Source organism: Exophiala aquamarina, assembly GCF_000709125.1.
Source record: "Exophiala aquamarina CBS 119918 chromosome Unknown aczIA-supercont1.3, whole genome shotgun sequence".
NCBI classification, from domain to species: domain Eukaryota; kingdom Fungi; phylum Ascomycota; class Eurotiomycetes; order Chaetothyriales; family Herpotrichiellaceae; genus Exophiala; species Exophiala aquamarina.
The window spans coordinates 1,014,266-1,028,561 of NW_013550585.1; the positions used below are offsets into that span (position 1 = coordinate 1,014,266).

The following is a 14,296-nucleotide window of genomic DNA, read 5'->3' on the forward strand; positions in this document are numbered from 1 at the left end:
GCAAGCTCGGTATAGGACATGCCAAAGAAACCTGAAATACCTGTCATGGACGGCATATCAGCAATTGACGCACCGTGCATCAGCTAACTGCGGCTTACAAACAGGGGATTTGATCGGTACGGGGACGATATCGGGATCCGTGACGCTGCTTCCCCGTGTCTGTATTAAAATCTGACCCTGGAGTAGGGCGTCGATGCAAGTGGACGAAAGGTCCAGCTTGGCTGTCTTTTTGAATCTTACCGTATGGGCCTCGATCTGCACACCACGACGAAGGGTGAGAAAATTGACTTCCTCAACGATGGCGATGGGGTCACTTTCAAGGGGTGGTTGGGGGATCCGGTCCTGAAGATTGTACTCTGGGATTTGGAGAATGCACGGGTGTAGCTGTGGCGGCCGACAGCCATAACAATGCCTAAGCGGACTAGGTTCAGCATTAGATCTAGATTTTCCACACCCTGTCACAGGACCGAAGACACTCGGCTCTCCATTTGGAGTATCGCAGACCGGCTCTACACTCCACGTGACGCGCGGGCGGCACCGTTAGGAATCCGGGAGGAGGGTCGAAAGTCCTTCTTGAATACCAGTTATTCGTAGCGCATAGTTGTTCTTCCCAATAATCTGATCCTTTCTTTGCAAGCACGTGAGATTCCAAGAATGATAGCCAGAAACGAGACTGAGGGTCGACCTGCTGACCCATCATCCATGACCAGAAATAACATTATTAGTTTGGATGTTGCCATCATCGGCGGAGGCATCGCTGGCTTGGCGACAGCAATCGCTCTTCGTCGGGCAGGACATCAAGTGACGGTATGAGAGCACGACCCTCGCTGACAATGGGCACGCCGAATGACTCTGCTCTAGGTCTACGAAAAGTCGAGGTTCTCCAACGAAGTCGGGGCTGCAATTCACTGCGCACCGAATGCTACCAGGGTCCTTGAATGGTTGGGCTTTGATTTTATCAAAGCTAATGCCGTTAAGAATGTTTGGGTAAGCTTCAAGAAAGCACATTTCTCCTGGGTTGGGACTGAGTCATTCATGAAGAGCCATCTTGGAGATGGAAAAACCGGTGAAGCTCTCCGGTCGAACAGCCTGGCGCATATCGAGAGCCAGTACATGTACCCTTGGTATTTCTTCCATCGTGTCGACTTGCACAATGGGCTCAAAGACCTTGCTTTTGGTGAAGTTGGGCAAGGGATTCCAGCGGTATTAAAGCTTCAAAGCCGATTAGCCTCAGTGGTAAGCCAGAGGCGTCGTGGAAGAATGTTTACTTGGTTGACCGTGGCAGAATGCGACGGATACCTCTCTGAACTTTGAGGATGGCTCGGTCGTGAGTGCAGATCTGATCATCGGCGCGGATGGTGTGCATGTAAGTCATCGGGTCGGATCTTCTGGTTTTGCTAAGCTAGCAACAGTCTACACTTGTCAAATGGGTGGTGCAAGATGAGGTCTCGGCTTACGACACTGGACATTCGGCATTTCGATTTCTTGTGCCTGTGCAGAGCCTGTTGGAAGATCCCGAAACGAGGTGGCTCGTTGTGGATAAGCCTAGCACCATGAATATCTTCAAGATCGATGACCGTCGACTGGTTGCGTACCCTTGCAGGAAGTGGGTGCACTCTCACCCTGCTTGACTGACTCTCAACTAACTGGTTGCAACAGCGGTGAGCTCATGAATTTTGTGTGTATACATCCAGATGGCAATTCCAAGGAATCCAAGGAAGGTAAGTAGAGGCTTATACGCGCCATTCGCCCACCCGCCCCTCTTGACGAAGCTCATTCAATGTCAATAGAGTGGAACGTGTCCGCCGACTCCGATCGATTGGCCAAAGCATATTCTATGTTTCATAGCTCGCTTCGGGCACTGTGCAGGTACTGTCACCCCCTCCCCCCAACCCGGTTCCATCGCAGGGCACTAACATGATCAGACATTCTGAAGACCTTGAGGACCTTAAGCTCTGGAAGCTATTGTACAGACCACCTATAAAAACCTGGACAAGAGGCAAATGCACTCTTATAGGGGATGCCGCTCACCCCATGTTGCCACGTAAGTATGACAACGCGCCCCAGCGGCCACACATTTCTGACCATCATGTTCAAAGACCAAGGACAAGGTGGAGGCATGTCTATCGAGGATGCCGGTGCCCTGGGAGTGCTGTTCTCCAACATTGATTCGAAGGCCTCCATACCAGCACGCTTACAAATGTTCCAATCCGTGAGATATAACCGTGCTTCAGCAGTGCAAATCTTCTCCAACTTTGGACAAGATGAAGCCACGATGATGGCGGCCGAAGCAGCAAAGTACGGCTTCAGAAAAGTTCCCAGTAAGTACTTCGCAGAAATTGGGCGTTCTATACTGACATTGTCACAGCGACGCAGATGGAATTCCACCAGTTCCTCTATTCGTATAATGTCCTTGAAGATACAAAAGCTCGAGTCAGCAAAGAGTTTTTTGGCACGCACTAAGATGGTGTGATTCAGACAGACGTCCGACCAAGAAAAATGTTTCGTTCATCATCAATAGCAACACCATTTAAAATGCCACAGTAAGGCAGACTCGTATCTATATGAATCTCGTGCAGATAAGTCCGCTCCACCGTCTTTGGTGCGGCAAATTCGCTTTCTATTGTATAACGGTGCTCCAAGTATTTGACTGGACATGGCATCCACAAAAATGGCCGGTGACATAAAATAGCGTTGACGACCATAGACCGAAGATGCAGTGGATCTAGACAGCCGGTGTCTTACTGTTGCCGGCTTCTCCGATGAATGGGCTCTCTATATTGCGGGGAAGTTTCATCTCCAGAGGGAGATTGTCGGTCGCACCTCCGCGGCGGTCCATGGAGAGCCGAAGCCACAGCTCGACTCCCTGAGGGGCACGACATCAAGGTGACAAATGTAGAAAATTCAAGCAGGGTCGCGCTCAAGGATTGGCATCGATACAGTAGTAATCGAAAGAGTTAGAGGCCGACAACATGGGTCTTAAAAGTCGTCCATCGATAATGCAAACAATCCATCGGGAAAGATATGTGCTGGAGCAAAATGTGGATGTCCCCCTTAAGACTACCGGCACGGGTGATATAATCCGTGCAAACGTCTACCGACCAAAAGATGAGGGTCAGTACCCAGTTATAGTCACGTATGGACCGTGTAAGTCACATCATCTGGATTAGAAGATTGTGTACTGATTCATCAGATAGATGGGAAAGATATTCCTTACTCAAAGTAAGCCGCTCTGTACTTTGGGTGGAAAGTGAGCTCTAACCGCCACTACAGATTCCACCCGCAATCTTTTGCAGAAGTAAATGAAGCCCAAAAGTCCGAGGATTCGGCATGGGAGACTCCAGACCCGGGCTTTTGGACTTCTCAAGGATATGTTGTTGTCCGAGCTGATGAGCGCGGCTGTGGCCAGTCGCCTGGTCTTCTGGACACGATGAGTGCCGGAACAGCCGATTGTTTCTCCGACCTAGTGGAATGGGCGAGTGAGCAATCCTGGAGCAATGGGAAGGTTGGCCTCTTGGGCATCAGTTACTATGCTGGTTCTCAATGGAGAGTCGCGGCGAAGCGACCAAAAGGCCTGGCGGCCATGATTCCCTGGGAGGGTAAGTCATTTGAAGCCCTGTCAGGTCAGGAAGCAGCTTATCAAAAGCAGGAATGTCCGACTACTATCGGGATCGTGTCCGTCACGGTGGTATTCTATCGAACACTTTCATCAAGCGTTGGTGGACCCGTCAAGTACTTTCGAATCAATATGGTCTGCCAGGAAGAGCTAAACGAAACTGGGGACCTGACACCATCGATGGAGATCTGCCCGAGGACGAGCTTGCCCGTAATCGACAGGACCAGACCGAGGACACTGCCAAATATAAATTCAGGGACGAGCAATATTACTCTTCCAAGGATTTTGAACTTGCAAGAATTGAAGTACCACTCCTCAGTGTCGGCAACTGGGTGAGTTTATTCTCCTATTCCTCGATCCTACTCTAACTTGTACAGGGAGGTATATTGTTACACTTACGTGGAAACGTGCTTGGCTACATGAACGCCGGTTCGAAGTACAAGTACTTGCGCTTCATCACCGGGAGGCACGACCTACCATTCTACTATGAACAGGAGGTGGCCTTGCAGTTGTCCTTCCTGAACGCCTTCCTCAAAGGCAAAGATGACGCCGGCTGGGGTGTCCCTGGGAAACTCGCTCCTGTTGACTTGGTGTTGCGTCAGGGCTCCCCTGGCTACAACGATGCCGCGGCTGAGCTAAAAACTTTCCCTCGTCGTTCTGAAATGGAGTGGCCAATTGCTCGCACAGTATATCGAAAATGGCATTTGACCAACGACAAAACACTGGAGCAAGCAAATAACAATGGCACGGGTTCCGTTATTTCATATGATGCTCCCAAGTAGGCAAGCTCCTTACACTTAAGAAGTAACAGGCTAATGCTCTCCAAGAGGGACTGTTACGTTTGAGACGTCACGGTTTGCGCAAGAGACAGAAGTCACAGGCCATCCAATGGTCCGGCTGTCCATGTCAGTAGGTTCCAAGAATGGATATACTCCCACCGAAATGGATATCTTTGCGACCCTTCGCCACGTTGGTCCGGACGGCAATGAAAGTAAGTGCGAGCCCAGCACTTGACATGGTCTGGATGCGCTGACAGGGCCTTTCAGTATTCTATACAGGAACAACAGGCGATCCGGTCCCGGTCAGCAAAGGTTGGCTCCGCACATCCTTAAGGAAGGTTGATTCAAGTCACCCGCAACACAAGGAATACCTCCCGTATCGCGCGTATCTCTCCACCGATGTCCAGACTGTCCAAGTTGGCGAGGTATATACTTTCGACGTGGAAATCTGGCCCACTAACGTTGTGGTGTCGCCGGGAGGGAAACTACTCCTGGAACTCTCCAGTGGCGACACTCAAGGGTCTGGGATTTTCGAGCATAATCACCCTGAGGATCGAGCAGAACGGAAGCTCCAGGGAGTGAACATTGTTCACCTTGGGCCAGGTTATGAGAACTACCTCGTCCTCCCAGTTATCCCGCAGAGGTAGACAGAAATTTCTGACTTGCAAATCCTCTAATGTTGGCGTCTAAAAATGTCTCTCTTGTCGTGTCCCTTGCCGTAAGTGGACCTTAGAATCTCATCCGCCCCAGCAGGTCCCGCCAAATCTTTCGTATTGAGTAAAGCCACTATCCACCTTCATCCCTCGATGTACACTCATAGTAAACACGAGCTTGGACTGTCCCTGTAGCGTGAGGCGTGAGGCGTGAGGCGTCTGCAAATGCCCGCTGGCAATGCCCCAACTAGGGTTTTGACGTACCCCACAGGTTCAGAAACCGTATCATCGGCTCCAAATCGGGGCCCCCACAATTCAGAGCACATGGTTGAATGTAGGCCCTACGAGCGTTGTAGTGGCTGATCAAATATAAGTATCTGGGTGTCGCTCCATGAATAATACTGCGTTTCAATCCAGAGTAACTACACAATTATTTCTGCCTGGGCCCTCGAGTTCCCCAGTCGATAGTCAACATGAAGTTCCGAACCCTCTACGAGCTCGATTCGAGCGAAGGGACCGTGCAGTTGGTGGACAGCAGTAAGTGATGCTCCCTGTGGATTCGTACGACAACTCGTGAGAGAGGGACGACTATTTACACATGTTCCAGCCGACCATCATGCCACGCACGCTGAGCACCTGGGTAACAAGGATATCATTCTCGTGCCACAGCCATCGACGGATCCCAATGACCCCCTGTTGTGGGCACAGTGGAAAAAGATCGTCGTCTTTGTCAACGTCTGCACGTTTGCTTTCCTCGGCAATGCAAACATAGGAGGCTTGTCTCCCGGGTTCAGCGAGATTGCAGAGGAGTTCAATCTCACGCCGGCAACAGCTTCAAAGCTCATTACCACAACCATTTTGGTGCTTGGATGCTCAGTACGTGCTTCTAGCTTGAACCTCTTGCATGAGTGCTTCCACCTGACGGGATACCGCCGCAGAACTTCTTCTGGACCCCAATGGCGATATGGCTGGGGAAACGACCAATCTTTATCATAGCTACGCTCATCTTCTTCATCACTAATATTTGGGCTATGGAGTCGACGACATTCGGCAGCCTTCTGGGCTCGGTGAATGTGGCAGCCTTTGCTTGTGGATCGACGGAAGCTCTGGGGGCAGCAATCGTCAACGTAAGCTATGGTTCCTTGGGCGCACTCCCAGCTGACAAGGTCGTTCCTAGGATCTGTTCTTTCTCCACGAGCGAGGGTCTAAAATGGGCATCTACTTGATTTTCCTGTCCCTTGGTAGCTCCATGGGACCATTGTGTGGTGGTTTCATCATCGAAAGTAAGAGGCTAGATAGGCATGCTGGGGGTTGAAAGATACTGACGGGTGATAGACTGTGGATGGATCTGGTTCAAACGGGTTCTCGCCATATTTTCCGGCGTGAACTTTGCTTCCGTCCTTCTATTCTGCCCCGAGACGCGATTCTTCCGACCGGTGATTGTTCCCACACCCTGCAATACAGCCAACGAGACCAGTGACAAGACGGCCGACGCTCCGGGTCTAGAGAAGAGCGACAACGTGGCCGTCCACGAGGAGGCAACAAGGCACAGCATCCCGCCCAAGAAGACATACTTTGAGACCTTGACCCCGTGGTCCGGTATAAACCCAGACGGCAACCTGCTGAGGATTCTTTTGCGTCCACTACCTTTGATCTTCTACCCTGCGAATCTTTTTGCTACTGTTGCCTGTGAGTTTCATCTTACCGACAGCTACTATTGTTGCTATGGCCTACACAGAGAAATTCTAATGTCCTCTTTAGATGCAGCATCCCTGGCATGGATTGTGATCCTAGCCTCAAACATCTCTTTCCTCTTGTCCTCCCCACCATGGAGCTTCTCGCCGTCCATTATTGGATTGGTCAACCTACCAACTTTGAGTATGTTATGTTTCCCCCTGAATCAAATTAGGTTGAGCTGATTATCTTCCTGTAGTCGGCAACTTACTTGGCGCACTCTTCACCGGTTGGCCTGCCGACAAATACACCCAGTGGAGGGCTCGACGCTCCGGCGGCGTCTTTGAGCCTGAGACACGATTGGTATTTATGTGGCTGCCAGGACTGGTCGTTCCGGCCGGCTGTTTGATGTACGGCTTCGGCGCGCAAGACCAGATGTCATGGCCTATCATCTTCATTGGAGCTGGCTGCGTGGGAGTTGGCCTGACTGCGGTCGCCAATGTCAGCATGACTTACGCGGTAGACAGCTACTATCCGATCAGTGCCGAGTCACTCCTCGTGATCAACGGCGTGAAAAATATCCTGGCCTACGGCATGTCGACCGATGGGACAGTCTGGATCCAGAACCAAGGCTACAAAAATGCCTTTGGAACGATGGGTGGTATAACTGCGGCAGTTTTGCTATTTGCCGTGCCACTGGCGGTGTGTGGCCGGAGAGTTCGACACTATTCATCCAACCACATGCGGCTCATTCTTGAATGACTTCGTAAGGGTCGCAGCCGAGCCCTCAACAGCAGGCACAGTGGGGACGGGTGGGCGAACTGGTTGCAGCCCTGGATCTTTTTGTCATTCCACGTATACTCAATAGCTTAGAATTAGGTGGACGTCAGATGAATGTTAAAAAGTACTGCACGTTAGCTGAAAACTTACAGAGTTCGAGACTTTTTGTCATATCTGCGATTGACTTTCGGCCGACCTCCAAAAATTCTGGGAAGGCGGTTTCGAAGCCAAATATAACTGTCAATGAACTCCCCACCCAGAGGGAAGGGGTAGTGGCCGATTGGGCCAGCCAAAGCTTATAATTTCAGTCGACGTGGACAGCGCTTAGTTCTCAGGAACATATTTAATGACACACCGACTTGTCCAGCGAGTGTTCGAAAAGAAAACTCCACGAACGGAGGTTCGATTTGGTCCCACCCATTTCTCCCCTCAAGCCATGGCACATACACCCCATCGTCCTGTAGGGGACAGCTTCCGGCCCACTGATGAGCGAGACTGGCGTCGACTGTCGTGGAATTGGGCTCTCTCGTACGACACAAAGGTATGAAGGTTGCTTCCTGACGTTAGAGAGAATCGGCAATTGACGGGTCCCCAGGATTGGCAACTGTTGAACGACATTTGCACTCCGACATTGCGTGTCTTCTACCAACAGCTGGACGCCAGACGCTCAAACCAAATCATGTCCAAGGAGGACTACGTGGCTCAATACTCGTCAAAGACATCACTGGGAGACGATGGATGTAAGGATTGTTGATCAAACGTCGATTTCCGAATACCACTAAGCGCGGGGTTCTAGTGGAAACACAGCACTTGTTAGGAGCGGCGGCCTTCGATGAAGTGGAATCGGACCTTGTTGTCGGCAATTGGCAAATCCAAGCAACACATCGCAGGATATTGCCAGACGGGGGATCAGGCTGGTGGACTGGGCACAGTTATGTCAAGCACTACTACCAGAAAGTGGAGGATACATGGATGTTCGCCGGCGTAGAGCCTCATACGATTGTACTCCGGAATGGCAAACGAGAAAATGTGTTCAGTTCGTTTCTATAAGAGATACGGGAGCCCGAAGAGAAAGGCCCTTGATTACTGGACCCGCAGTGACTTCAGGATCCTCAGCATGTCTCTGGCATTGGGCCAAGTCATTTGTTTGAGTTGAAGCTCAAATAAACGCATAAGGTTCCGAGACTGTTGTGATCTCGGTGACTGCTCACTAACGGGGTCTTGTTGTGTGCTGGTCCAGATTGCCAGTCCGGCCATGAAACACACAATGGGGCTCCATATGGGCGACATCATCTCGCACGGAACAGACTCAACATGCTCGTTGACAGCCTCTGTGGCATCCAAGGTCTCCCAGGCGAGTTTCAAGGTCTCGTTGGAGACTCGCGGCCGTTTGATAGCCTGAGCATGGGGAGGAGGGTTGAATCGTGCCGCTGGGGAGAATCCGACCCTTGTACATAAATTAAATACATCAGGACCCCCCGAAAGTAGCATTCCGCAGAATTTTGCAAGCTCTTTCATGCCAAGGTATAAGCATCTTGTCATCGGGTCGTTGTCCACGTCGTCGACTATGGATAGTGCCTCCCACTTTCGTAAGGCTTGAGCAAGGATCTCTTCCATATCCAAGTACTGAGCAACTGCAGAATTCCTCAGGTATGGATTCGCAAGATATACCGACTCGTCCAAGCTGTGTGCAAGATTGTGTTGCTCTTTCGGTCTTGGCGGTGGTGTGCGTCGGAGCGACATAGATTCATATACATCGAAGTCGAGGAGCATGCCGAGATCTCGTTGGAATGAGATGATCTCAGACAGGATGCCAATCAAGAGGAGAAGTTTGTCTTCCACCGACAGCCCAATGACCTCCATTGGTTCTGGTGCGAGAAGTCTCTTGTGAGTATCGATAAAACACTGGTTCGATGACAGTCTGATGGGTAACTGGATGGGCGTGAAAGAGGCCGGAGCGTTGAAGGTCAAAGCTCGCAGCTGGTCAATCAGAAAGTAAAATGACATGCAGCTAGTTGTCCGTGTTAGACAAAACTTGCCCTCTGCGCTGGAATTATACGGAGCACATACCCTCTGAAGTTGGAATTTGCGGGTGCGCCAGGAGCCCGATTGGAAAGCCAAAATGGATGTGCTTGGGTGGTCATCATCCGATGAACAGTCTGCTCGGAGTTAGCGTCGATGCCAACTATTTTACCCTGACCCTTACGGTGTCAACATGCCCATTCCATGCATTGGTCTTCCTCCAGACCTCTGCATTAGTCTCAGAAACGCCGTAGAGCTGTAAGAGGGTCCACTGGAGGCAAATCAGATGGGATCCGGCGTCTGTGATAGCAATGTCTCCAAACTTACCCCCAAAACCCAGTCGACCGTCCTGGCAACGGAATTGTCCACTTCAACAGAGGTCGAGTGTACTAGAAGGGCTGCATGCCATATTTTGGATGCCCAAGAGGATGTGACAGGGTCGGATCGCGCCACGGCGCCCAATGAAGCGTACGCCATCTTCAGAAAGGTGGGCTTTCGGGGGCGCCCATTTGTATCCTCATGGCAAGATGATACATGCCTTAGAAATGGAAGTGATGGGAGAACGGCAGTCTGAAATCGCAGAACGAGATGATTGAGAGTCTCTGGCGGAGGTTGCTCCGGGAAATTGACGAAGAGGGATATCGGGTAGTGTAGGCCAGTCGGACGACGAGCTTGGGGCGATTGAAGGAAGCTTTCGGCGCTAAAATGTGACCTTCCACTGGTAGACCCCAATCTTTGTTTGAATTTCTCGAATAACTCAGGATCCAACGGAGCGGCGGCCAGACGAGTATCGGATGCCCGTGGTATTCGTTCATCTGCATCTGTATAAGCCAAGCGAGCCGAGTCTTGCATGGCAAAGTGGCATACTTGGGAACGGGGACACATCCGCCATGGCTAGAGGTAGCGACTTCTATCTCCACATATAGCTTCTTCTTATTTGCAATAAGTGGATTTGAGTGGGAAAAGATTGGGTTGTGGTAGGACCAGGAGGCCCAGAGTCGGAACGAGCGTGATCGTCCATACAAAGCGCAGCAAATTTGCCGCGATAGTGGTGCGGATGATGCCAGGCTGAGATGATTCTACTCCGCCCAAGCTACAAATACATAATAATATCATGTACGGAATAGCAGGGCTGATATGCACAGCGTACCGTTAAGAGCGCGTCCGGAGTAGTCGTGCCAGGCGGTGTTGGGGCTTGGCGCCAAGCCTATTAGCTAGACACTAGTGGCCGAGTCTTACCTATGTGGGGTTCCAGGTTGTCCCATTATTTTCGTAAACTGCCGTCCACTTGGCCATAAATCAATAGACACAAGTGTGGACTGCTTTAAACTAGCATCACACTAAGCCCTTTATAAGCTTAGCAGAGGTACTAAAAGCGTTGGCGCCTTACGCTATGTATACTGTCTACTAAATTCTCTACTAATGAGCTCTTCAGTGTTAGATCGAGATTAGCTCAATATCCAAGTATCTTTATACCACTCCGATTAAGAAGACCTACTACTCTTAGTGGATTTAAGAATAAATGATAAAGCGTTGTCACATGGGTTGATCAATGACGGGTTTCTTGGTGTCAACACAAGTGACAGACAAGCTCTGCCATGACTGTCATACGAAACTCTAGTCTTACAACTCAACGTCCACTAATTCATCATTGCACAACCTCTCTATTCTCTGGTAGGATTAGCGTGCGGGGCGGGGTGCAGCCGGCGTGGCAGAGGTGGGGAAAAGGACTGAATTGAGCGCAGCCGGCTTCCCCCGCGACATCGGCACCCCAGGTACATGCCCAGGCATTCCTTTCCTCTACCTAAAATATACTGTTTCGCTTACCCCACGGGTCCTCCACCACCCTCTCCTGTCCATTCTCCCATCTCCCACATCGGATTCAATCCAAGGAAGTTCCATGGGTGATGGTGGTAGGCAGTATTCATGTACCTTCTGTGGCCGGGCTTTTGTTCGCAATGAACATCTGATTCGACACAGACGGATTCGTAAGAGCCCGCACGGCCCGCTTCCAGTACTTGCTGACTTCCTCATAGACACCCTGGAGAAACCCTTCGCGTGCGGCTATTGCCCCCAAAGATTCTCCCGATCGGATCAGTTTCGTCGGCATGTCTTGAGTTCACATGCAGACCTTCCGCTTCACGACGCCCGCCTCAGTGGCAACCCGCCCACTGACAAGCAGGAGCGCGTCAAGATTGCCTGTGACCATTGCAACAAGGCCAAGGTAAAGTGTGTCAAAGGCATCCCTTGCAGCTCTTGCGTTTCAAAGCGGCTTGAATGCAGAATCTCAGAGAACAGACTCGCCGCCTCGCGCGGGAGGTCATTATCAACCTCTGTTGGATCGCTGGGCGATCTCCCAAACTCCCATACTTCGCGACCGTTCCAGCAGTCGAATACTGATCTGTCTTCTCGGGCTGACGATACCACCATCATTACCAATGCTGAAGCAGCCACTGGGCAGAGTCGCATCGGGGACGATGACGATGACGACGCCTTGAACCGTGCAAGTGCGTTCACCGCTCCGGCACCAATGGTAAACGATTTCGAAGTTTCTGCTATTTTCAATGCGGTCGACGGTACAGAGATTCAAGAAGGGACCCGAACAGTACGATCAATTCCGCAGATCCTGTTCAACTATCTGACAAGGCATGCAGACATATGATAGTCTCTTCGAGTTTGACGACTTCCTGTCTCTAGAGCACATCGACGTCGAATTTCCCGTCCTCGGCTCGGATTTCAATTTTGAGCTGGACTGGGTAGGTCAACCCTCAAACGGGGATCCAATTCAACTAGACACATCGGTGACAGAGGGCCAAACTTCTTCTGAGACATTTCGACGGTTCCGACACTTCTCAGACCTCGATACGTCTCGGGCTCAGTCTCCAGCTTCGTCATCTGCGAGGCCCCATTTTGCATCCGCACCCGCCACCGAAGATCCGACGTCAACAGGCGTGGACAACAGAGCCGTTCTTGATGTCTTCATCACATTGTTCGAGATCAATGCTGCCCCGTGGCTCGACGCGATAACCGACGAGATTTTCATCACCTCCAAAACCCCTCCGGAATGGTTTTTAGCAATCGCAGCTTTGGGAGGACTCTTTTGCAATACTCCAGGTGCGGGCACCATTGCCCGATGGCTCTACAACAATTCGAGATATAAGCTCCTAGCTTTTGTATGTTGTTTCATGGTTCCGTTACGCCAGACTGACTGTTCAAAGGTCAACACGTCTTCTTTCAGTCTCGCGTCCACGCGTGACAAGAAAATTGCCCTAGAAACGGTAACCATTCCTTCGACCATTTTTCAACGTCCCCTGACAGTTGACAAGTCTATTGTGCTCTCCGTCTTTGGATATCTTGCCGGTGACAAGAGAATTTTCGAGTTGACAGAAGTTCATCACGCCAAGCTGATCGAAGTTCGTGTGACACTCCACAACTGCGTGCTCTCATCGCTGACTTCATAGCTTGTATATGTATTGTTGCCAGAGCTGGACAGCGATGAGACCAGAGAGCGGTGAGGATGTGTGCGTAAAGGTGAAATTGTACCTTGGACTGATGAAACGCAGCATTTGGAAAACCATATCCATGCTTGACTGCTATCGAATTACACTAGCTCAACGCCCTGGATTGATGAAAGTCGTTTCCGACAGCGACTCGGATACGACTCAAAATGCTCTACTGCGAAGCTTCGTGCACCCCGGGAAACTTGCTGTCAAGATTGAGACTGAATATCAGAGCCTGACGACACTCTGTCGCTTGGGGAATCTCAGCTGGCACGTCGTTCCCTGCTTCTCAGCCACGATGAGTTTGTGGTCAACCGACTTGGTCGAACTTGCCCTTCATCGGTGGCTCTGTGCACACGACTCATTTCCAGCGCTGGCCACCGTCGTTCTTTTCCATCTTATTCATATCAACATGTTTGTCTGCGTTCCTGCAATGCAAGGCTATGTTGTTCTCCACCTAAGTGATGACCTAGGGAAGCGGCCGTCACCAGCCGACAATGAAAAATTTGCGGCCGCTTTGTTCAGTTCGTCCGCAAAGAGAAAGAGGGCTGCATGGCATGCAGAGCGACTGATCAATGCCGCTTCTGCACTTCAGAAAACCTCCAATATTCCAGGTCGGGACACTCGTCGCTCTTGGAGGCCTCTTCACTATTCGCATTCGGTGTGTAATGCAAGCCTTACTCTTTGGTGTCACACTATCCTCGAGGCCTCAAATTTCCAAACTGCAAAGGTCTGGCTTCAGACCGGGCTGTCATTACTTGCCAGAGCAGAGCATGAGTCAAGGATTATGGTAGTACATCGTACGCTCTTGGAAGATCTTGTCAGAAGACAATGACAATGCCGTCAGGACAAGAATCATGAACCTGTTTGAGTAAATTCCCACCTGTGGAAAGCTTCTCTCTCTTTGCAAGTCCGGTGAGGCCGAAATCAACAAGACAATATTTCTTTTATACAAGTAAATCATTCTCGGTCATCATAGAGCAATATCCCCGCAACGAGAAAAGGGACCTAGCGTCATCCCGTACAGTCCGGCCGCTTCTGGGATCTGAGGGTCAGCCCCAGCATTTCCGCCCACCATATGCAGACGCCTTCGGCTCCATGGTAGGACAATTTGAACGCTCAGTTAGGGACTGCAGTACTTGAGGAATTCAATGTTGATCCATGTGATGATAAAGTCTTCAGCGTCTACTGACAACACAACGCCTCTCAGAACAGCATTCCCCCCACGCCTAGCTATCCAACCGGTACCGCCATCAAGATCAGTCTGACAAA

At 50.7% G+C, this 14,296-nt stretch overlaps 5 protein-coding genes across 5 annotated transcripts; all 5 read left to right on the forward strand.

The window, feature by feature from the left end:
• Positions 1-702: 702 nt before the first annotated feature.
• On the forward strand, positions 703-2,463 carry A1O9_03960 (uncharacterized protein; the record flags this gene model as incomplete). Its single annotated transcript, XM_013406252.1, has 10 exons — positions 703-807; positions 862-987; positions 1,042-1,236; positions 1,286-1,366; positions 1,413-1,606; positions 1,660-1,721; positions 1,791-1,869; positions 1,926-2,044; positions 2,100-2,321; positions 2,369-2,463. The coding sequence occupies 10 exons, from the start codon at positions 703-705 to the stop codon at positions 2,461-2,463; spliced, it is 1,278 nt and encodes a 425-aa protein (XP_013261706.1).
• A 509-nt stretch (positions 2,464-2,972) lies between these two features.
• On the forward strand, positions 2,973-5,042 carry A1O9_03961 (uncharacterized protein; the record flags this gene model as incomplete). Its single annotated transcript, XM_013406253.1, has 6 exons — positions 2,973-3,147; positions 3,252-3,599; positions 3,647-3,948; positions 3,994-4,394; positions 4,444-4,607; positions 4,663-5,042. 6 exons carry the CDS (start codon positions 2,973-2,975, stop codon positions 5,040-5,042), a joined length of 1,770 nt encoding a protein of 589 aa, XP_013261707.1.
• Positions 5,043-5,521: 479 nt separating this feature from the next.
• A1O9_03962 (uncharacterized protein) lies at positions 5,522-7,484 on the forward strand (the record flags this gene model as incomplete). Its single annotated transcript, XM_013406254.1, has 7 exons — positions 5,522-5,585; positions 5,656-5,924; positions 5,987-6,175; positions 6,226-6,331; positions 6,384-6,737; positions 6,810-6,926; positions 6,982-7,484. 7 exons carry the CDS (start codon positions 5,522-5,524, stop codon positions 7,482-7,484), a joined length of 1,602 nt encoding a protein of 533 aa, XP_013261708.1.
• Positions 7,485-7,938: 454 nt separating this feature from the next.
• A1O9_03963 (uncharacterized protein) lies at positions 7,939-8,552 on the forward strand (the record flags this gene model as incomplete). Its single annotated transcript, XM_013406255.1, has 3 exons — positions 7,939-8,043; positions 8,098-8,242; positions 8,299-8,552. The coding sequence occupies 3 exons, from the start codon at positions 7,939-7,941 to the stop codon at positions 8,550-8,552; spliced, it is 504 nt and encodes a 167-aa protein (XP_013261709.1).
• Positions 8,553-11,424: 2,872 nt separating this feature from the next.
• Positions 11,425-12,985, forward strand: A1O9_03964 (uncharacterized protein; the record flags this gene model as incomplete). Its single annotated transcript, XM_013406256.1, has 2 exons — positions 11,425-12,129; positions 12,179-12,985. 2 exons carry the CDS (start codon positions 11,425-11,427, stop codon positions 12,983-12,985), a joined length of 1,512 nt encoding a protein of 503 aa, XP_013261710.1.
• Positions 12,986-14,296: the final 1,311 nt, after the last annotated feature.